General features: G+C 35.7%; 1 protein-coding gene across 1 annotated transcript; it reads right to left on the bottom strand.

Annotated features, from left to right (window-relative positions):
- Nucleotides 1-8,247: 8,247 nt before the first annotated feature.
- LOC582008 (sodium-dependent multivitamin transporter) lies at nt 8,248-23,536 on the bottom strand. Its single transcript, XM_781985.5, has 14 exons — nt 22,930-23,536; nt 21,245-21,310; nt 20,620-20,671; nt 20,394-20,461; nt 19,678-19,832; nt 19,011-19,151; nt 18,003-18,132; nt 16,429-16,517; nt 16,050-16,162; nt 15,303-15,457; nt 14,055-14,257; nt 13,177-13,277; nt 12,265-12,383; nt 8,248-12,079 (listed from the first exon to the last, which is right to left on the bottom strand). The coding sequence occupies exons 1-14, from the start codon at nt 23,308-23,310 to the stop codon at nt 11,951-11,953; spliced, it is 1,902 nt and encodes a 633-aa protein (XP_787078.3). The 5' UTR covers nt 23,311-23,536; the 3' UTR covers nt 8,248-11,950.
- Nucleotides 23,537-24,794: the final 1,258 nt, after the last annotated feature.

Raw genomic sequence — 24,794 nt, 5'->3', positions numbered from 1 at the left:
ATCAATATCTGAGATTTGTAAGGCGCCGAATCCCCTTGAAATCAAATGATCACGGCGCACTTGTGAAACAAAAACAAAAGAGATCACACAAAGGCATATGCATTACAAATAAAGGAACAGAAGTAACATAGAACTTACACAAATGACGGAACAATTAATTTTATGCTGAATTTAACATATACGTTTTGAGATTATGTTTAAACACTTCATCTGATCTGCTATTACCAATCTCTCGGATGAAAGCCACTTTAGGAGAATATCATTGTAGAAATGTCCACTGAAAATAATTGCTCTACAAGGCTATTATATTAGAGAATGGAAAAGAAATATCTGAAAGGTTTGGACCAAACTGACATGCAATGTGTGTGCAGTCCCATATACCAATGTCTGTGTGCAATACATGTGTTTCTCAGCAAAAGTCATTTTATTCATTTTATATCATTTTATTCATTCCATAATTTGTCCTACAAATCATCCTTTCCTAAACACGATCGCATTCATTTTGTTATTCAAGAGTTCAACTTGGGCCAGTTTCAATACCGTATGTATTGCTTATAAAATCATGTTCTGTTTATGTATTGGGCTTACATCATTGCCATGTTCATATATTTAAATAAGTGGGGCGCAAGGCTGTTGAAATTGTCTGCCGTTGATTTTTTTTCGAAGGTTTTTTTCGATTATGTTACTAGTTGTGTCCAGACGATTTCTATCTCAATGTACTCGAATGCCTAGAACTCAACTTCATCTTGAATAAAGATACATGTAAGGGAGACACTGCATGATGGTTTATTAATAGTTTTTCGATCAAGAAATAAACTTTGGATTCCATTCTTAAATGAATTACTGACAATTGATGGCGAGGTGTAATGCTGAATGTCAGTATTGCACTGTTGCTATCTTAGGATCATGTCAGCAAGCCCGCCAAAAACGGTATCGATGATAGATCGTGTGGGTGGGGCGATGCCTGTGGAATACCAATGTGTAAACCTTACGTCCTGGGGTACTAATTTGAACACGTATAGAAGAACAGGCTGTCGATCACATTATATAAGTGTTTAAATATTCCTTCCCAGGTATCGAGAGAGTAGACAACTCATACAATTATTTCAAAACACGCTCATAAAATGATTTTTCATTTTATTCACCACTATTATTCTGCAAAACATGCATTAATATTAAGTTTTAATTTGAGAACAGCAATCAATATTTTATTCGACATCAAAAACAACGAATATAAGTGTTAACTGGTTAAAATGTGTGGTTAAAATTTGATGTTTTTCATTACCATTCCTTTTATCATTCCTCATTCTTGTTTTGTAATCATTTGTCACCCTTCTTCATATCTTCTGATTTCCTTCTTACAACTTTTCGTTCATATTCTCGGTTTTTCATCATATATCAGTTATTAATCTTTCCATCTTCTTTATTCATAAAAGTGAATAATATTTTGGTTTGCGTCCAGTCTATGCCCGCTGCCTTTATTTGTTGAGGGAAGGTCAATATCACACTGTACAGGCCTACATTATACTGATCTTCAAATCGCTTCCAACATGAACTAGAAATATTTGAACTTTAAGAAAAGAGCATGATTACCTCTTCATTATTGATATTTCCTGTCCAATTTAAATGAGCGCGGGTAACCATTAGCATGAAACTGTTGTACCAATATGATTGTGTTCCAAAAAGGAGGGAGTTTGTAGTCTTAGATTCACAGCACTAAAGATACAAGGTATATATCCATCAGTCTTATCAGTTTCATATCATATGTGACATATGATTACATTCACTCGATGGCTGTAGAAATCATTACATCATGGATGCGCCTTTTTTGTGGGATTTTTTCTTCTTCTTCTGTACGATTCTTCTTTTTTTTTTCCTTTAGTGTTCTTTTTTTTACATAGCAGAAGAGCATTGCCTCCTTATTTTCCTTCTTTATTTAGACATTCCTGCTTCAGGCGAGGGCCTTGCAAAAAAAGTTTAAGCTGTGTTCTATATGACATTTTAACTATCTCTCTCGTCAGTTGCAAGAAGTGTCATATAGGACTGTGTCACCGACTTACCCCGTGTTTAAGGCGCCATGTGATACTGATATCGTATACAAAGTGTATATGCATAATGAACAGAGCACACACTACGTTATATTAATGGCGCATGCATGCGCTAATTGCCTTCACGGGTAAGATTAGCGCAGGTATTGACGCAGTCGAAATAAGTCCTCGCGTGCAACGGCCATGCATTCATTCTGCCCGCCCCACACAATTTGTCGTCTACTGACCCAGGACTGCGTCAGCGACTTGCCTATGCCTATGACATTTCGTGAGAGAATGAGCGCAAAGTGAACAGTGTTCATGTTCTTTGGAATTATAAAAGGCTTCTTTAGGCTCGATGAGCGTAGGTTGTAACGTCAAAATGATGCCCTCAGAGTGCAACGAGCATTAAGTTACAACTGCATGAACGCGACGGCACATAATCACTTTTTAAATGCTCTTTAGCAATTTTGCTGTTGTGCTGTATAAATACAGTGAAGGTGGCCGGTGCTATAGGGGTTACTAGTCTGTGAACAGCATCGAAAAACATGTCTCCTAGAAACAACAGTTATTGCAACTTGGATTGAAGGATCCTGAAGGCTTACACAATACTAACAGAAGCGGCTGATGGGTCAATGGTGGGCAACAACCCTCTGTAGATTTAAAAGGGAATTTCGCCTCATAGAAATTTGACCGAGGTATAAAGAATCGGGAAAACAAGTTAGGGAAATTTTGGAAATGTTAGGAAAACTAATGTACTCAGTTAGATTTACCAAGTAAATATCCTTCAGAGAAACATGTAATTGAAGATGTGAAAACTAAGGACAAAATAGAGAGACTTTTCAAAATTTTACCAAGCAACGATCCCTCCATGACCAGGATTCTCCCATTGGCAATTTTGATAACGCAGAGACATAACGAGTGATGTCACAAAGGAACATTTTTTATGTTATTGTACACAAGTCAAATTCAATCAAATATCAAATTCATACAACGAAGCATTACACGGTAGGATATAAATAATTACTAGATATTGAGTACACGTGTTGGAATATATCAGCATTCAAGATATTCGTAAACTAATTAATTCTGTTGAAATGTAAGCATGCATGACGCGGTGGAAATGAATGATTTATTCGCTTTACTGACAAGGTACACAGTCCATAATACAATGTGCTACATTTGCTCAACCAATATTTAGAGTCGGGAAACGGATTATTGAGTGATTTTACAGACAGAGAGAAGGTGACAGTTTTTACTGCATAGTATAGGACATCATACATCATGATTGAATTGCTAAACAATTATTGAATATCATGAAAAGAATAAGAACATGAAAACAGAATAAAATACAGTCAGGTAAAACTCAAAGAAAATACGCATCGAGAATCAAAAGAAGTAATAGAAATAAGAATAAAACTATAAAAGTATTCATCTTCTGAAAATATTCCGGGACAACAATTATACAACTTCTGTATTGGACTCGACTCTTAAGATAATATAATTGCGTGGTACCTCACATACTAACTTATATCTCACTTTTCAATGAGAAAATTGTTTGGTGTAAGCGGTTTTAAGTAAAATATATTCGATTATAAAAGACAATGAAACTTTAAGAAAAAGCTGGAACTCATCAACCTTTGAGTTTGCTTTTTTTTCCTGTTGAAAATACACATTCACACAAATCCCAAAACCTAAGTGCTTTTCATTTTTTTCTTCTGTCGTATGACTTTTGACTGATTACAGTGTCTATTTTTGTATTTAAACTTGGTTTAAACTTTCAACTTGCGTGAAGAAAACACAGGTACGTTATGCTCATTGTAGACTTTAAGTATTAACATGTAAAACCGTAGAATATCATGCAGCCCGTGTACTTTACGTTATACTGTTATAGGGAAAGAGAGAACGATATGTAGATATGGAATGATAGAGGCCGGCCAGGAGGGAAAATGTGATAGAACATGAATCGTTTTCTAACCGATTAAATGTCTAGTTTGTATATTAGATGATTCATCATGTTCCCTAGAACTGGATCAATGCAGTGCTGAATGATAATATCAATGAGAAGACGAGGTTAAAAATAGCATGAGAAATTCTATTAGTACTTGGGGGGGGGGGGGGGGAAACAGGGGGAAAAATTCAAAGGTGTGCTCACGTGCATACAATGCGAATAATTATGTATAACGTTTGCAGAGGTACCGTGGTCTAGTGGCTAAGTCATGGGGCTGTGGATCAAAATGAAAGGTCCTCGGTTCAAGCCCTGCGCTCATGACATTTGACATCCGATGACCCTGGTAATAATACACTGCAAATACGTAACATAAGAATATGGTTAGTAGGAGGAGGAGGAGAAAAGAAAAAGATTAGAGGAAAGACGGCTAGGGAGGTAGAGGGAGCTTATCCCCTCACTCTGGTAAAGAACCAGCCCATCACCATGGTGACATGTCTCAACAGCTCCCAACCAACATGGGGTTGAAAGGAGGACGTTTTCTTATATTTGCCATCATTTTCAGTTTCATGTTTCTTCTTCTTCTTCTTCTTCTTGTTCAAGATATCAATCATTCATTGAAATTGCTATAAATATGCATAACTGTACGAAATGAGTGTGTACAATGATTTGTTTGTCCGATCCTCAATCAAGTTGATTTTAGGCATCTTTATGTCTTTGCATTGATAATAGGATGAAATAAATCTTTTAATAAGTCTGAAATTGTCTCAGGGCTAGAGATTCGCTTGGACATGGTTGCTTGACGTCCCCCGTTTCAAGAATAGTGTCAACAGCTTGATGATCCTACGGCATAAGTGCTGGAAACACACATAAGTCAATCTTCATTTCCGAGATGTTTTCGTAAAATCAACGTGTTTCAGGTACTACAACTTTTTCAGAATCAGGCTCACTTGTAAAACGTATGTTGAGCGCAAGAAAGGCTTACCGTAACCTTGTTTTTGTTTAAGTATACAAGTTTTCATCCTCTGGTTCGCAAGAGACAAAAGACCATGTCAACATTACCTCCACGTGATACACTCTGCATTGTGTTTCGTATTCAAATTAATTTCGTTATTAAAGGTATTACAAAGTTTTGGGAAATTTTGAAAAATGGGTGGATAGTGATTGTTTACAATTTGGATGTATTTGGATGCCCCTGTGGATGTATTAAAAACACTAGAATCTTTAGTCCCTAGAACACTTCTGCTTTCGAGAAAATTTGAATATAAAGATTTAACGGTGCTCCCGGTAAATTTTGATAAATTTCAAATAGCTCCTACGGCCGTACAATGGTAACTGCGACCATGACAAACTCAGAATATGTAATTGTGGTATATAATTTCCGAACAGGAATAGCTAATCGGTCAATTTTAGTCAAGAAACATTGTTTTATAGCTTAATTAATATCTTGACCTTGAGAGGGAGCTATAAAATAAGTGTTTATTATTTACAACTTCATAACTTTAGAGTCGATTTCGACCGCGACAACGATCAGTGAATATTGTAGGATCGCATATGCTTCCAATATGTTCATTTGAACCAAATTCACGACCCCATACCAAAACTTTGTATTACCTTTAATTAAGCTTGGAAGTCAGTATGAACCCTTCATGCACCGTATGCACGTATACCTTGCCTTTGCTTGTTCAAATCAAATGATTTTCGTCTTTGAATTCTCGAGCAGAGCTACATAAAATGCGAGGTGTGTTTACATTTTTTTTCCTCGTTATGTCGCATTCTTTCAAAGGTTTTTGGAGGATGACTTCCCTGAGGAACATGTCCCCTCCCCTGCTAATCACCCATGATCTAGTGTTTTGCTTCTTTTGTTGATGCATATGACGTAATTGTGTTTCTTTGAATATCTGAAAACTATAGTTCAGCTGAGACATGCGATATGGAGCCGTTGCATTTAGAATCTACATTTGACTGACAAGCTAAAAACCTCTTTCAGTCTTATTTAATCCCCAAATTTATTGTGTAATCACCTCACTATAGATTTTAACAAATGTACGCGGGCACCTATAGCCGCCAAATATTATATGAATACATCAATAACATATTCTGTCATATGAGGCTTTTCGGGAATCTTGCTTCAAAGATTTATCAAGTTTCTAAAAGTTGCGAGCGGGTGAAGCGAAGTCGTGAGCTTGGTAATAATGTAATTTCGATATAAAGATAATATATTCGGGAATCTCCCTGTCAAATAGAAGGATGTTCGGGCAACTCTTTGCCCAAATATAAAGGTATTCAGAATCTTCGCTGCCTGGAATCATCCTGTTTCTAAATGTTGCGAGACAGCGAAGCGAGCGAGGTAGAAAATGACTTAAATATATTTAAAATGCTATTTCGTCATGAAATTTAACTCTAGTAGTTTCTAATACTTGGTTTCATGAAATCGACGTTATGCCAAAATGATTGTTTTTATATAAATAAAAATCTCTCGCGGCACCCTGATTGAAAAACGTTGGTCTAGACATTGACTTTTATGTCTATACATTTAAATCCATTCAAGGTGATTTACCAAATGGCCTCACTTAATAATCAATTTTGATCACATATTATGATAATTGAGCCACAGTCAACAACACAGGCTTCATTCAGTAGTCCTTGGCAATCTGTGTATGTATTTGTTTAATTATTTCATAACAAAAACATGTTTACTTCTTTACTGTCTTGATCATTACAAAAGAAATAAGTGAGATACATTCACTGTATAATTGTCAGAAATTATGAGAGAAAAGGGGAGAGTCACAGAGAGAGAGAGAGACAGAGACAGAGACAGAGAGACAGAGAGAATGGGGAGGCGAAGAGTATACTGTGTATATAGGGTGGGTGTCTGTAGGAGTGAGGAAAGAGAGAGAGACAGAGAGACAGAGAGAATGGGGAGGCGAAGAGTATACTGTGTATATAGGGTGGGTGTCTGTAGGAGTGAGGAAAGAGAGAGAGAGAGAGAGAGAGAGAGAGAGAGGGGGGTGGATGAGAAGAGAGGGAAACTGAATATGAAAAAGAAAGGGGAATGTGATAAAGGGAGTCACAAAGAAAGAGAAAGTGAGAAATGAGCTGACAGAGGGGAGTTTGTAACATTTCAGAGAAAGGCGTCAAACCATCTGAGAAAGTAAACATGTGAGAGAGATACCACGGGAATGGAGAGTGAAGGAGGAGCAGAGAGAGAGAGGGAGAGAGAGAGAACACAGAGAAGTGTTGGTCAGAGAGGAAACGGGGTATAAACACACACGAAATCAGACCGAATGCCACATGGGAAATTCAGGATAGTGCACTAAGAATTCAATTTGGAGAAAAACATGCATTTTACAACTTATTGGAAAGTCAGAGTCGACTACATGGTCTTCAATCTAAATTCAATTTTGAAGTGATCCATCTGGACAAATCAATATACACTGTATCTCACACCCGGACATTCATCCCCCAAAACTCCTTTCATGTTATTTGTAGAAAAACAGACATTACACAGCTATATACCATGCTTAAGGCCACATATGACAACACAGTCAATTTTTTATATGAACTTCAGTATTTTTACAGCTTTCTGACGCTGCAAACAAAATATGAGCATAGCACTGCAGGGCATGCCTGCATGGAACAATGTTATTCATTTTGTAAATAAACGTCCTTGCTACATCATGTAATATGATTCGAAACTACATCCGGCCCACAGGCGAGAGAGGGACAGGGAAAAAAATGTTGGATGAACGTCATGATTTTTTCAAAGTATGTTATTCTAACTCAGCACCATTTGCCAGTTCATTAACCCTGGAGTCTAACAATATACAAAAATGCATTTTAAACTAAAGTTCCTATGCCTATTCTGAACTTTGAAAAATATGCCTTTTTTAAGTCAGAGCATATCACATAATTATAATAATTAGTGGGTCGAAAACAACCTTCAGTCACGAGAGATTAAAAGGTTTTAAAACATAAAGTGCACAATATCATTTGACGGACATGTACATCAAATGCACATAAAATAGGAACATAATGACAGGAAGTCTTATAACACTCTAAACATGATTTTCATACCCATGGACGATAGAGTCAGTGAACTGATGGCGAATAGTCTACTGAATGGACATTAACATAATTTCCCTTTTTTTTTTCTTTAAAAAAAATGTATCAACTCTGCATATCACAATTCACACTTTCTTCACTTGCCTGTGAAAACATTGAAATACACAGTACCCGTCCGCATCCCATAAATAAAACACATGTAGCTCATTTAAAGTCACAGAATGCTTTATTATCAATCACACATAATTATTACTGCACAACTTCAAGGCTACAACATAAAACATAGTACATGTACTTTATTTGAAACATAGAACATAATGCCCAACACTTTGATTTTTTTGTGTCACTAGATTCTGCCAGTTAATCGACATTCTCTTTGTATTAGACTTTAATTACATAACTTCTATGAATATGCTATCGTTTCATATCAAACTTTATTATTTATTAAATAATAATTTCAATTACAGTAATATCATATGAATGCTTATATTACATTGTGTGATTATTGATTATTTCTTTAATGTGTAAGAGTGTCAGAATTTTTTAAAATTGGACTTTACAAAAATATACTGATTTATCAAAACACGTTATAAGAGAAAATATATGAATCAGAAACAAATATCTGACGAGTAAGCAAGGCACAAAAGTCTACTTTGAATTCTCTTGTATTTGGAAGCTATCACATCATATATCACAACCTTTCTTCAATAACATAGATACATACTCCATTCCTGTCAATACAGTGTGTATCAGGCAATCCCTAAATCTACTTTGTCATGATGGGGACATCATATGATAAAAATAAACATCCCATTTCCTGGGGATCACCAAAATGGGTTTCTTCCAATACTGTATCATGAACGAAATGTGAGCTCCCTCCATCCTTATAAAAACATTCCCAAGTATATGAATATAGCTTTGTTTTCAAACCATTGATTTATATTGCTAAAACAATGTAGTATGATTGTACATGTCCACAATAAAAATGTGCTAAATGTGGAATTTGAGCTCCTGAGGTGATGAGCTTTTGAGAACCATTAGCTGGGAGCTAGAATGGTGCTAACCCTGTGTTAAAATATAGGAGTCAACGCCCTACTGGCTCTCAACTGATAATTAAAACAGATATTATAACTGCATTTTAATAGAGAATTACTGGTAGGCTATAGCAAACTTGCAGTCATACATAACCTATTTCCATTGCCTTTTTTCTTTGATTACAATATCAAGACAACCTTTATTCCTCTTTCTGTTGGAATACATTCACCTTTTAATTTTCCCATAAAATGCCGTCCGTCGATGTTACCTCAATAACTCAATTTCTAAGGCTTTACTTCAAAAGATATAGGAATTGTGCTCCTCATGTTATCTGGCAAACAACTAACCCTTGATATGAAGTAATTCAAATCACTCATATCAATCAAATTCAATCACATAATTACTCTACCCTGTCAAGCTTTTCTAGTCCTGAGTTTCAACATGTTTTATTGTCTGTGGTGCTGACAAGTGTAAAAATACAACTATGGGATACATAAAACAAAAACAAAAACAAACTAGTTGTTAGTTGAACAATAGTTAATGTGCATTGCAGTTACCTAAAGTTAGGTTAACTAATAGAGAAAAAAAAGTATCAAAATTTGAAATACAGCCTGAATTGTTCCATAACCATAAAAATGTTATATTCATGATGAAAACTATAATTTGCTTGCAACTGGCAAGAATAGAAACTATAGAGTAAATTAAAAGGTTTGAAAAACAAGTAAAAAAGTAATGATTACAGATTTTAAAGTGGACATACTATGTTTTATTGCATTCATCATAAAGGTCCGTCTTATAAACAGTTGCGATTAATCTCAGCTTATTTGCAATTTAATATATCAATCACAATTGTACATAAGATATAAGAGAGTGTAAACTTGTAATTGATTGGAGGACTAGGAATAGGAATTGATTCAGATCAATCTCAACTCTTTATAAGATGGGGCACAGTATATCACAAACTCGACACTTACTCCCATGCAATGTATACTATCTTTTATTTTAAAGAAAAAAAATGTAATGCTTTATCACGGAAATATCGAATCCACAAATGTTCAGGTTGCGTCTCCAGATATCCAATAATAAACAGGGAATAAATGTTTACAGTCATTTTATGACATCATATCCATACTGCGAAAATATATCTGTGAGAGAAGATATATACTACACAAAGGCTTCTCTTTACACTTACACACATCATTTTATTGCAGGTGAACAGTTATTATGATGGACTCAGTGACAAAGACAGTAATGAATTATCTATTTTTGAATTCAGTATCACAAATTAAACAAATACATGTACAAGGATGGAATACATAACAAATCCTGAAGATAATACAAATACTTGGAAAAATGCATACATACCATTCTCTCAAATACCGTGCTTCAATGGACAAATCAGCCAAAGTCCCCATACCCTAGGGCAGGATTATTATTTGATTATTTTTTTCTTTTTCATTTATTTTCTTCTATTCATTTTTCTGGGCAGGAAATCCTTAAATGCAAGACATTCATGTATAAGTCATCAAGCTTAAGATGCTTAATTGATTATGGTATTCTATACCTCTTTTAAACGTAACATGGTAAACCAACTCTCAAAAAGTTGGTGACAAAGTAAAATGACATTAAGGTAGTGAGTGCACTTCCCATTTCTGTATCTTCCATCCAAGTCACACTGCCAACCAAGACTAAACCAACTCCAAACAAAACTCTTGGCCATTTGGGGGTAATGTCTTGTTAAGTTTGGTCTATTGTGAATCAGGTATCAGTCTCATCTATGCTGACTGAGTCATATAACACAGATATGAGTACAGTAAATATGCTTAGGAGACTTCCATGTGCATACAGCTACTTTTTCTTTCATTTCCACCTGCCTTTTATAGATATCTACACAATTGTACTTATTGTGTTGAGACAAGTTTGTATAATGATAACAGGGATAATCCAAGAGATGGAACGACTAATGGATAATTAAAAAAATCCTTTTGTTTTGTGCAAATAAATACGACACAAGTACCCGAGAGAACAAAACTGCAAAACATATTATACAAATATTGTATGATCACAACAGTGAGAGTAATTATGTGAATTAGTTTAGAGCCCTGATTGCAAAATAAAACATTACTCACAATTTCACCCCACTGCACAAAAATAATGATGAACATGATACATATGAGCATGCCATGTGCAGGATAGAGACAATCAATCCACAATATGAAGAAGAACAACATTAAATGATAAAATAACTTACAACGCAGTTTCTCCTGAATCGGTAGATCATACAACATTAGAGAGCTTCTCATTCATTTCAAATGTAACCATCTTAGACACTAAATTACAACAAAAATCAGCGAAATTCACTACCTATTTGCAATATGTGTACCTGTACACATAACAATTGCCAGAACTTCCACACATAGGAAACCGGCTAAATCAATGACTTATGCAACCAAACTGTTTCATTTGTCTTTATTCATTAAATTAAATGATGAAATAACTTTTAAAAAGCAGCATATCCTAAATCGGCAGATCATACAACATTGAATAGCTTCTCACTCATTTCCAATGTAACCATCTTAGACACTAAATTACAAAAAAAATAGTGAAATTTACTACTTATTTGTAGTATGTGTACCTGTACATAAAACGATTGCCAGAACTTCAACACATAGGAAACCAGCTGAATAAAAAAAATTATGCAACCACACTGTTTCATTTGCCTTTATTCAATAAATGTTATCACTACAAAACATTTAATGAGCACTACATTTCAGCAATAGTTTCAAATAAATATTTCCTTGTTCATTCAAATCTTAATCCTAGACTTTCCCTTAAAATCAAACAGAAAAACACATTTTATATCGGCAAGCCTTTTTCAAAATTGTGTGCTTTCAACAACAGGAGATGGCGCTCTTCCATTTTCCTTCTGATCCAACATAGAGTAATTGTTTGCATCATCATTCTTCTCATCCCCGTCAAATGCATTTCCACTCCTTTGGTCAATCTAGATAAGAGATGGATGAATGACAAAATAAAGAAAACATTAAGAGTAAAAAATATAGACAAAGTCTGTACAAGTTCCAAAAATAAAAACAAGTATGTATCACTGAAATGTTGACCTCTCTTTTACATGCTTGTCATACGTTAAAGAGTACACACATCATACTGTCTCACATTCACACTGATTACCTCATCAAAGTTGACTCCACAGTCGAGCTTCCTTCTACAGTTAGCAGGGAAGCAACAGAAGAGCTTCCTTGAGATGGGGCAGATCAACCTAGGATCCAACTCACTTGGTCTGGTTGCACCTGATTGAACAAGAGAATTATCAAAGATAACAGATTGAAGGCTGTGGTTGGTACATACATATCTATCTCATGGAGTGAATTGTGCACTGGGTTTTTAAAGAGTAACCATAAAAGATAGTTTGTAATAGTAACAGTGAAAACAGTGACCCCTTTCCTGAAACAAATTCAATATTTTGCACAAATTAAAATAAACGTAGCTATATGGAGGTTAGCAGAATGGACTTCTCAATGTTATACATAATATTTTCAGGCTAAAATATGAAGGAGATATTATACGGTTATGTACTTTACATTTCAGCATGATTAAAAGTGAGTAAGAATACGGAATCATGAATGATCCTCGCTGTCTGCATATTTTGTTAATTAAGATCCCTTACATGTAAATCATCTGACACCATTCTTCTTAAAGTGAGCTGATTCCTGTTTAATGTAAAAGTATTTTGTACTGGTGGTGCCCCCCCCAAAAAAAAAAAAAACAACAACAAAACAAAACAAAACATGTGTAAACTTTGTACTACAAGCATTGCATTTTTGCTTATTGCAGTTTTTCAGAGTTTAAACCTATACACATTAAGGACATATATCCACAAAAAATTTATCTTGCTTTGTGATATTAAATACCATTGACTATGTCACAAAATGCAGATAAATTTTCTAGATATCCCTTATTCACTCTCCACTTTTTTTGAAGCAACTGCTAATCATAGGTAGAGGGGTACTAAAACCTCATATCATGTGATTAGATCCAGATACCCTATCCAGCGGTTTCTCACTCCTGTAGTAGCTAGCTTACCTGTGAGGAAGCTGGTTAGCAGACCAACAAACAGCACCACTGACATAGCAGTGAAGCTATACCATAGATAGGATATACTGTAGAACTTGGCTATCCGTGGGCTAACATTCCAGATAAAGACAAAGAAAGAACATGGAATAATTGAGATCAATTACAAAAAAGGGTGAACTCGATACATATTTGTTTGATTGCAATTGAGTAGCATAATCAAATAATGACTTAGAAGAACGAGCGCTTGTCATCATTGAACTGTCACAATTCTAAACTTCATGAAACAGTATTTCCTTTTGTGACTGTACAGAGAAACAAAAACAGTTTACAACTTTTTTTCCAATCAATCTGGGGTCTACTATTGTACTTCAATAAAACTCCCATTTACTACTTCCACAACAACTTAGCTTCATTCCTCTGACATAGCACTATGATAACATACACTTTAAGTATTTTTTATTTAAATCAATAAATACAGATTTTATTAACATTTCACATGACATGAATGCCCGAGTGGCATATTCACTGGTGTGAAAATAGTGTCAATAGGCATACACAATAAGCACCAGTTATCACAAGGATTTGCACTGTCTATTACAAAAGAATGACATAACCTGTGTAGGTCTCAACCCATTGGCTACTGAATTCTTTCATTTCCATAGGCTAAATACAGAAACCACCCAGTTCCAGTAGACAGTAGGTAAATTGGCTACTAGACAAAACCTCTGACACCTGTATGGAGTAGTTTTACACTAGATATTTTAAAATCCAATGATAAATCCACCCCTTTCCACCTACAAAATGTGGCAGACAAATTTCATTTGAGTGGCATAGCAAAGAAAGTGAAATAATTTAAAAGAATTACAAAGAAATGAAAATATGCTTACTATGGTTCAGGTACCATGTCAGGAAGTGAGGTAACATTGGCCAATAGATACAAAGGAATGTCGGTTGTTATGTCAGTTATGTTGGTCAGAAAACATCCATCAATAGATGTGGGAAGCTTGTCGGCCATTGGAGGATAGACGTAAGCTCCAATCCCAATCCAGAAAGAGAAGGCAAAGCCAGTCAAACCACCAACAATAGCACCCTGAAAAAGAGGGATAATAAAAACATAGATTATAGAGGAGCGGTCACAAAATTATACATATTGAGCATATCATTAGAATACATGAACTTGGCCATGCACCATAGAAAATATGCAAGTGGTTAAGGATTGAAGAGCCAAAGAAGGGAAATGACTTCCCATTTCATATTTACATGTACACTCACTTGGAGTTAACGTTGAAATGCATGTGTGGGCATATTGGTCCAAAATCTTTTTTTTTACTTGTTTGACATCGTGTGCAGTATGCTTCTGATTTACAGAATAAGATCACTTAAAAGAACCATGTGATCTGAATTTACTCCAATACTACAATTAAAATCACTAATTAACATACAATAATTTACTAATCATAATCAAGAGAGTGATTGGAAATAAATAACTTTCTTCCTCCATAAAAAGAGTCCACTTTGTTCCAGATCATCAATGTATGAATTACGGGTACACGCAATAGGCCTTGTAAATTTGATCACTAAAGGCTTGTTCAGATATGGCGAGCCAAACTGCCACAAAAAAGCTGTGGCGTTTAAAAAAAAATGTGTAAATGAATGGCAACTGCGCTCAACAAAGGACTTGCCTTATTCACCAAGCTCTGTGTTATAAAATACAGTAATGTAAAGCATATTACACTTTATGTCATCATTAAAAACCTGCTGTGGTTTTGCCACATTCAAGTGGAGTCTCAAGGGGAACATTGTCAATCAACAGGATTAGCCTTCAATTTTAAGACTATCAAGCTTTATGTAATGCTCTGACTTTTCCCCATTTAGTAAATTCCCTATCTGACATTTGCACTATTCGAAAGTGCTCTGAAAGACAAGGAGGTATTTGTTGAATGAACTACGAGTTTGCTGTGTGCAGACTTGTACACCCATTAATGGTATTCCCACCATGTCTGGTGTCAGGGAGTTATGATCTTCTGCGCATGGAAGCTGCCAACCCACCCACTTTAAACGTCAAGATCATACGTTGTTGTTGTTGTTGGTTTGAATGGCGTTTTCCAAGGTCGTTGAATGTTGCTCATACTCACTTTATTGTTTGACCAAGGGAAGACAATGCCCAGTGTAAACATGCCTAGCAATGGTCCTCCTATCATGCCCATCAAACCGATAGCGACAGTGAGGAGAGGGCCCAGCTTGGATGCTACAAAGGCCATCCCAATGGCTAAGAGTCCATACAGGATTGCTGGAAAACAAAAACAAGAAGTATAGATTGTCTTGTGAATTGGATATGATTATTTCTATAGCAAATTTCTCTTTGATGTGGATTTTAAATATAAATATAACATACAAGCCAAAGAACAACAAATGGAGGGGTAGGGTATGCGTAAACAAGTAAAATGTCATACCACACCTAGGTCATTCATTGAGTAAGAATATGTCTGTTTTTCCTGTCTATTTTTTTATATATTTTTTTATTTAAATATATTTATTCAGGATAACAAGAATCAGATATACATTGTAGATACAAAATCTGTTTTACATCATGGTCCTGAACAGGATAAAAATGTAGTACATGGAAATATAAATAATGAATATCACCAAAGCTCACAAGCAAAGGTAAGAACAGTATAAAACTAACATATAAGAATAATACACATAAAATCTAACAGAATGCTAGACTATAAGATTGGAGAGAAAAGGAAAGAGAAAGAGAGAGAGAGAGTTCTGATGAGTTGAAACTTTTTTGTAATCAAGAGTGAGAAAATAAGAAAAAAAATTGGTAGATGTGATTTCTCCTGATGGAAGTTCCATAAGATTTTAGTATCTGAACCTACCAAGGATCTTCGATATTGTGGTTCTCTTTGCATCTGAGAGATCTTTCTTGATTGGTCTGATGATGTCTTCAACTGTCACAGCAGCCAATGAGTTGAGACCAGATGATACGGTGCTAAAATGGAGAGAAAAAAAGCCAATATTTAAATTAGTCATTTCATTTCCAACAATTGTCACTCAATCTTTGTTTGAAATCAATACAGCCATTTTGCCCACATTACTTTGCATAGGACTACATGTATATCATATCATAAAACTGTATTATACAAAAGTTTACAATGACATTTAATCTCATGAACCCCAATGCAAAATACAATATCCCTACTGCTAACTTTCACAATTTGCAAAAAAATTGTTTCCCACAATGTTACGACGACTAACCTGAGAGTTCCACTGAAGATGGCTGCAATAAAGAGACCTGGTAATCCATGTAGAAAGCCTAGCTGAGTCACAACGTAGAAGGGAAGGAGCTGCAAATTGGATGGTGATAAGGGTGTTTTCATTATAAAATAAAGAAGTTTGTTTTGTGTTTGTAGATGAAGGTTTACTTTAGCTGAAAATAAAATTTGGATCCCATGTAGTGCTGATTTACTGTTAATGACAAGATATTATACAAATGTTCCAGTGTTCAATATAACAAAATATATGAACCAACTTATTCAGATTTTCCTGAGTGATGTAATACTTTACCAAGGCCATAGGCCAAGGTTGAAATATAATGGCACGCAGGAAATTCTTTATCGGAAGTTGGTTGGTTGGTTGGTTGGTTGGTTTGTTTTACTTGACTGTTAAGAAAGCAATGAAAGTAATGTTAAAGTCCTCCCCTAAGGACTTGGTAATGAGGATTAATGCCTTACCAAAGGGCTCCTGTGCATCAAATCGGTTTTGAACCCAGGACTTCTCGGTTACAAGACCACTGCTCTATCACTGAGCCATCGGGGCCCCACTTACTGGAGGTGAATATATGTTTTATTGAACAACGGTGCATGCAATATTTGTTATATGAAAATTGAGGGTATTTGTGATCCCATGCCTTGTCTAATTCACTTTTGTACGCATTATAAAGTGCAAAAGAGGTTGTTGATTGCATGTTTGTGCATAACAAATGTAGAGCGTTATGCGATACCTTTCATGCTTTCATCTAATGGAATACTTACTAACAAATACTCTCTTTTATTTCTTAAGATATGAAGTAATCAAGGATTATATTACATTATAGGGTCATGTCTGTACTTAGGAAACCACTCTTTTATTTTGAAGAAACATCTATTCTAAGCTGAATGGCTCAAGATTACATCAGTCTGGTGTTATAACTACCTCCAACTATTTGTTTAGCAAGAACAGTAGTTTCACAAGACATTAATAGCTCTTCTTTTCCTATCATTGTTCCCATGCTGTTACTGAGTACTTCCACAACCCATTTATATCAGACCTTATGACCCTGAAGTAAGACATTTCTGTAGCCATTAACAGGTCTAGAGAGGATTTGTACAAGCATTAGGTTTGATAGCACCTATGTAAAATAAAAGTAAGAGGTTACTGAAAATAGCGGATGTAACAATAAAATGTGGTACTATCAGATTGTATGATTGGCAAAGAGATTGTATTCAATTCTTGATATGAGACTTCTGGAATTCCAGACTTAATCTGACATTGTAAATAAGAAATCTTGTTTCAACTTGATGAATTTTCAAGTAATGTGATTTTGAAAGTTTTAATTGTACTTCCCACAACAATGAAGCTTTCAAATATCAACAATAAACATAAAAAATATAGCTTTCCAACAAATGTTGGTACTTGGAAAGATTACTAGTGGAGTCTAACATCGTTCTCTGCAGTGGCAAGCCTAGAGGTCCCGCCTGGATTACAACAAAGGCAAATCAAATGAAAACCTTGTTGAAATTTGCCAAACTTAATTCTTCCTAATCCTCTTTCGATCTCAATCTTGGATTTACCTGATCGCCATTTGTAATGTAGCCAGCTTTGATAGGGTCACAGTCAGCAAAGACTGCAAACATCACCAGACCGCACATGAGACACAGAGATACAAATATAAACAGCATTGGGCAGTTTAGGTAGATGGACCTGTAAAGTGAAAGATAGTTTGATGAAAGTATGTCATAATTCTGATGAATTTACACAAAAATTTCAAACAGGGCCTTAGTCCAAGTCTCAATTAAAGTAGGAATAATGCAATTATCAGAAATTATTAATGCAATGTATTGCAGACATTCGTATAGTCAGTAGACATTATCGCTGACAAATTAAAAAATATATCCATATGTTGCTATTTCTGGACCATGAGCACACGTACACATTCACAGTATTTAGGCATCAACTTTGACTTTGTAGCACCAAAAACAAATATTAATGTATTACCCTATGTCTCCTGAAAAGTAACCTTCCAATCATAACAACAAAAGCAAAAATAAAGAGACTGCATATAAGTCATTATACATCTATGTAAAATTCATTAAGTTTTAAAATCATGACTGAAAATTTATAACGCCCAGTTCATATTGATCTGTCAAACATACAAATATTCAGTGATGAACATGGATAATCATTTTTTTTTGTAACTATGTATATCATCAATCTATGATTGGCAATTAGAGCTATTCCAAAGTTTGCTCATAGATATGAACAAAGTCATTAATCACTCTGATTTCAACTAGTATTTCTAATCAAATACACCATTGGGAAAAAATAGATCATGGTCTTGTTGCAAAAAAACTTACCATTGATGGTAACCTTGCCATTAATGGTAACTTCTATGGAAATCTTGATTTGATTGGCCATTGAGTGATGTTGCCATGGTAGTTAATATTGACGGCAAGGTTACCATCAATCGTAAGTTTTTTGCAATAAGTCCCTTGTTTCCTTGTAAGGTTTCAGTCTGTTGCAAAACAAAGCCAACCCCCATAATTATATCGCTACGCATTCATAATCTCCTTTCTGCATACCATTTGGCCGCTTTGAGGGTGGGGCAGCTCAGGTAGCGCTGGACAGAAGCCTGGTTACAACCAAAGGTAGCCAGCCAATTGAATGTAGCACCAAATACCAGAGACCATACAGTGTGACGTATGGTAGGGTTTACTCGTATACTGCCAGATATTAAGGGAAGGGAAGGGAAGGGGAAGGAGGGAGTGAGGAAAGGAAAGACAGTGAGAGATAACAAACATCATTCAATAATCCAAGAAAAACTTCAGTAATAAAAATTCCAAGTCACATCTCCTGGTAAAATCTAATTCACATGTACATTATTTTCATTAAAAAAAGGAAGTTATTTCAAAAGTAAGAGTTGTTTTCATTTCCTATCAAAAATAAAAATAAGTACAGGATTATTAGCAAAGTGTAGATAATGTAAAACTTGAACCTATAGACCCATAAACGAAACAGTGGCCTTTCACTGTCTACCACATACAAAAACAGAAAATCAGTAACTTTCTAGACCTAGCATCTCTGGAAAGAAATAACTCACATTATCAGACCTCATTGGACAAATGCATCAGGCAAAATGAATTACATCTCAAACAAGAAGAATTTCAATACTATTTTATATTATTCACTCTCATTTTTTGTCTCTTGCAAGAAAAAAGAAAAACTTTTAGGTCAAGAAAGTGGACTTACTCATCAAAGACCACTCTACCGCCCTCATCGTTGATGCGCCAGACATTACCAAAGCCATTCATCTTGACCGAACCATGGATGATTACAGCTATGAGACAGGACACCATAATAAGGGTCTGGAAGACATCCGTCCAGATCACTGCTTTCATCCCACCCTAAAAAAAAAAAAGTGAATTAAGAAGTCTCTAAATTGCAACACACACACAAAAAAAGTTGCTAACACCTGGGGACGGGAGTCACATCATCACATGTATAGTCTACCTTTATCACATTATCTATCACATATCGTATCAACAACAAATCCTGCTATTCTCTTCAATGTTAGACGACATTCCAACAAAAATGCAACAATGAAAACTACAAACAGTTGGCCTTCACATAAATTACTCTAAAACAGATTTAGAATCCTAACTCATTGTTATACCTGTAAGAAACCAGTTGTATTCACCTGTACATTACCTTACAAAGAAGTCAGTGGCCCGTGGGGAGGAGTATACATCGTATGTATGGGCACATGGTTTGGAAAAACAAGGATTAAGCACAAAATACAGGCTGCTAAACAATTCTACACTTTAACCATAAATGCTACACAATTGAAGGCCTAGATAAGCTCTTTCTTCTCCCTTTTCTTGATATATTATGATTCCCCTGACATGACAAGGGTATGATATTTCACAGAGCCATATATTTGCATATATCCTAGTGTGTATACTTACCAATGCAGTATAGAATGCACACACCAGGCCAACAGTGAGAACAGACCCCCACAGAGTAAAACCAGTCACTGAACAAAATAAAAAATAGGCATTAGACAATCTGTGTGAGTATGATTATCGATGCAGTAACACTCATGCTCAAACGCCAGAAAATTGTATAAATATTAAATGCCTGTTATTCAGTATTTTAAATGGATGTAAAAGAGATGAGACTACATGTACATACCTGCGTTTACAGCCAGAGCAGGGGCATACAGCACTATGGACATGTACATCACCTAATAATAGAAAATTAATATCAATAAATATATGTGTATCAAATCTACAATGCTATCTACATGTAAACAAATTGTTTGTGTTGTGTTTTTAATTCACCAAGAACATGTTGAATGTTACCAAAAATATATCTCTGTATTGGAATTTGGCCAAAGTACATTTAATGCCTTTAAACGTATGGAATTAATACAAACACCGAATAATACAACAAACAAAAAAGCCCAAATTGCGTTCAGTGCGAAAAAAAAGAGGAAAAAAATACAAATACAAACACGGAATAGGGAGTCAACACAAATAATCTCTCAATAAATAGGCTTTTAAAAGCTGATGTCATTCTAGAAAGAAAACTTCAGATGTATATTTCAAAAAGAGACAAAGCTGATGATGACTACATGTACTAATGCCTGGAGCAATAACAATGATAATATATTTTTCCAATACACATAATTGGAAATCACAATCGGATCTGGATCATACATGTAATGCTGGTAAGGTGAGATATTGCAAGTACATGTATAATTGTATATAGACCTGAACTTCTGCAATACATACATGTAACATGATTTATAACTTACCATGTATATTACAAAACCTGTAGTCCCAATAAGACGGGCTGCGACAGAAAATCGCAACTCAAGATACTGGAATGAAGAGGGAAAAAAATTGATCACTGATTGAAACTGACAAATGGGAGGGACTGAAAACATTCAAGAAAGTAATGATTGTATTGTTAATTTTATAATGTGAAAGAGATGCATAAAGAAGAATATGAAATTAAGAGAAAGACAGAGAAGAGAGACAGACAGTTGTATAGGGAGTCAGGGACAAATGGAAAAGAGACACATGTAGGCCTATGCTGGAGGAGACCAAAAAAGATAAACTGTGGCAATCTTCTGGCAGATACGGGATACACGCAGGGAAAGGCAGAGAAAGGAAGATACAGGTACATTTATAACCATCTATCAGATGTATAGAGAGACAGAGAAAGAAACTGATACATTAAAATGTAGCTCCAGAGAGAGAGAGAGAGAGAGAGAGGAGAGAGAGAGAGAGAGAGAGAGGAAGGGGAGAGAGAGAGGTGGAGGGAAGAGAGGGGGAGAGGGGGAGAGAGAGGGGAGAGAGAGGGGAGAGAGAGAGAGAGAGAGGACGAGGTTAAGGGCAAGACAAACAAGGATGGAACATGGAATCTAATTACTCAGTACGTCACACAGTTATTGATCTTGTGAGCAGGTGAAACTATACTGGGCTTTCTTGGATCAATAACCCTTCCTCTGTATACTGTACGCAATCAGATCTTAACCTGACCATAACCTCCCTCTCTCTCTAAAAAAGAACAGCTTCAAAAGTGCTTCAATATTTCATTAAAATTTCAAGTGAGCAAAACACTCTATAATGTTCTAGTGATCTGGCACTGTATTCCCATTTTTTTAAGACCTTTCTCTTACATTTATACTTTAAAATGTTGAATTTGCATGAGCCTTTATTAAAGTATAAGGAGGTCTATCACACTTATAAAATACTGTACCCCGTAAAGTAGTATCGCTTCAGAAATAGTCATATTATCACACAGAACTGATTTCTAGCAACCTCTTGTGAATCCAGTTAATAAAAGAATTTACAGTCCTTATCATTCCTAAATACTACATTATTTGCTTTTTGATAAAAAACCAACTTGCCAATTCATAGGCTAGGGGCAGTTGATAACAGTGTTGACATTAACACAACTTACAAAACAGATTATATGACTTCACGAGTATAAATCTCATCCATCCCGAGCTACGTTCTCAGTCTTTCATTGGACAAGGACATGTATTCAGCAATGCACTGAACAATATAGTATACTTGTGGAGTATATTGTTTTCTAAGCACAAACTACTTGCATTCAATTTTGGGGCTACAGTTAAAAATGTATCCAAAAGGTTGGAGACATTGATATAAAACATATAAAACTGTACAACTTTTTCAGTATACAAATTGTAGTCTTCTCTCTCCCGGCCCGGTGCCCTAAATTTATGTTCTTCTGAACCTTTCTTTTTTCTCTCATTATTCTAGCCCATGACATAAGTGTATGTAAGCATGGAACAAAGTGAGTCATGGATGAAACAAAGGGGGCAAATTTCTCATTTGCCTTCTTCACAACAATCATTTTATTTTTAACCCGTTCTATAAATCTAATTTCTAACTCGCATCTGATGCTGAATTACCACGCTAGAATATGATTGTACCTTTACGTTTAACAAATGAATGCTTGAAAAATTACCTCATAGACACTAGTGAGGCGAAGATTATAAAATGTTGGGATGAATACATTTGCAGTTATGATTGACATGAAGATGTAACTCCCTCCGATATACCAAAACATGGTGCCGTAAACATACACCTCGGAAGGAGTTCCCAGAAGTGCGATAGCAGACATCCAGCTGGCAAGCAGGGAAAATCCTACTGGAACAAATGGCATCTTCCTGTCTGCCACAAAGAATTCTTGAGTGGTCTTTTGTTTTCCACCTGTACATGCATGGTAAATGCCTATAGAAGCCGATATGACCAGCACCATCACGAACACAACATAGTCAACGACAGACAGCCTAGCGCTGCCGTCGGGACCGGCGAGTCCATCTCCCGTTCCACTCTCAGCCGACATCTTTTCTGAATGTTGATTGTAGTGTAAAATCGGGGAGCTTCCGTCAATAGATCTACTTCTTCTAGAATAAAACTGGCAATCCTTGTTTTTATCCTTATAAACTCTAAGATGGGGTGGTATGTTCTGTCATGTTCGTGAACGAATGCACGAAATAACAACGCCAAATATTGGCGACAATGACACACAGTACTACTAATACGGCTTACAAATTATAAAACACATGCGATACGCTACGGTGTATGACGTAATCATACATACACGTGCGGTCGTAGTTTGTGTGGCGGATAGGATCCCGATACCGATAGGATACCAGCAGAAACATGCGGGGAGGGTTGGTGGTGAGGTGATGGTGGTGGTGGTGGGTTTTTCTTTTAGGGGGGGGGGGGGGGGGGTGGGTACTTGAGGATTATGCAAATCAAAAGACTTGACCCTTTGATCGCACTTATCGTTATTGTGGCATTGTATTCAGTGGCGTACGCAGGATTATTTTAAGGAGGGTGTTTGAAAATTTGGAAATCGCGCTGACCGATATTTCGCTCATTGGGGGTAGGGGGGGGGGGGGAGGGGGTGAGGGGTTGGAGGGAAATTCATTGGTGTGATGTGATGTGATCATTGTGGTTCTGATGCGATCCTCTATCATATTATTTAATAGGATACCTATCAAAAGAAGTACACACTTTGTAAATATCCTCACAAATTGTAATTTTAAGATATCTGCATGTTTTTTTCGTATGATTATGGGTGGGGGTCTATTCATTTGGATGGCATTAAAAGTATTGACAATATTTTACGCTTGAGTGAACACGGGATAATTTTGAAAGACATGCCATAACTGCCTAATTTGCAATTTGATCCAATCCCAGGCTGAAACATTTTTGCGCTTAACTTTTGCGAGTAATTCAAAATGTGTCGGTCCTCGCTCAAGCGCAAAATAGTGTCAATACTTTAAGTGCCATGCGATTGAATACAGTGGACCGTCACCCATAACTTCATTTTTGTTTAAATCATGCAAATGTCATGACATTAAAATTTGAAGGATATTTTTTAGTTTATACTTTTTTTGATACACACTCTACTGAAGCAGAAAAATGACAGAAACGGATGAGGAGTTGAGGAAACTTAATGTAATCAATCTAACAGAATCAGCAAATCTCAATTCCTTAGAAGGCATTTCTCCATGTTTGTAATAACTATTCAATTTTCTCCAAAGGAAATATTTCACCAAACCTGTGCCCCAGATAAAAAATTATTGCACACATTTTGTACAGCCCAACACTAGGAGATACATAAAGTCCTTTATCAACAACTTAAAAGATGTTTTTAAAACAGATTCTCAGTATAATACAAATGGATGGTTTCTCAAAAGGGAATTTTAAAATTTTCCCAAGCAACTTCTCCTTAACTGATATAATTTTAATGAATAAATTTATCCTTTACCACTTCTTCCTCAAACATTCTCTTGACCATGCTCTTGACCATTTCTC

The sequence above is a fragment of the Strongylocentrotus purpuratus genome, unplaced genomic scaffold (genome assembly GCF_000002235.5).
Source record: "Strongylocentrotus purpuratus isolate Spur 01 unplaced genomic scaffold, Spur_5.0 spur5_scaffold_6, whole genome shotgun sequence".
In the NCBI taxonomy this organism is placed as follows: domain Eukaryota; kingdom Metazoa; phylum Echinodermata; class Echinoidea; order Camarodonta; family Strongylocentrotidae; genus Strongylocentrotus; species Strongylocentrotus purpuratus.
Note: the sequence above shows the minus strand (reverse complement) of the source record. Positions and strands in the feature narration are given on the sequence as shown.

Bases quoted from the DNA above. Each gene is read 5' to 3' on its own strand.
- LOC582008 (XM_781985.5), bottom strand. From the start codon at position 23,310: ATGTCGGCTGAGAGTGGAACGGGAGATGGACTCGCCGGTCCCGACGGC. The intron at 15,458-16,049 runs GTAGGTTCAGAT...TTTGTTTTCCAG, and splicing joins CACAATATCGAAGATCCTTG to CAATCCTGTATGGACTCTTA. The intron at 12,080-12,264 runs GTAATCAGTGTG...TCTCTTATCTAG, and splicing joins GTGGAGTCAACTTTGATGAG to ATTGACCAAAGGAGTGGAAA.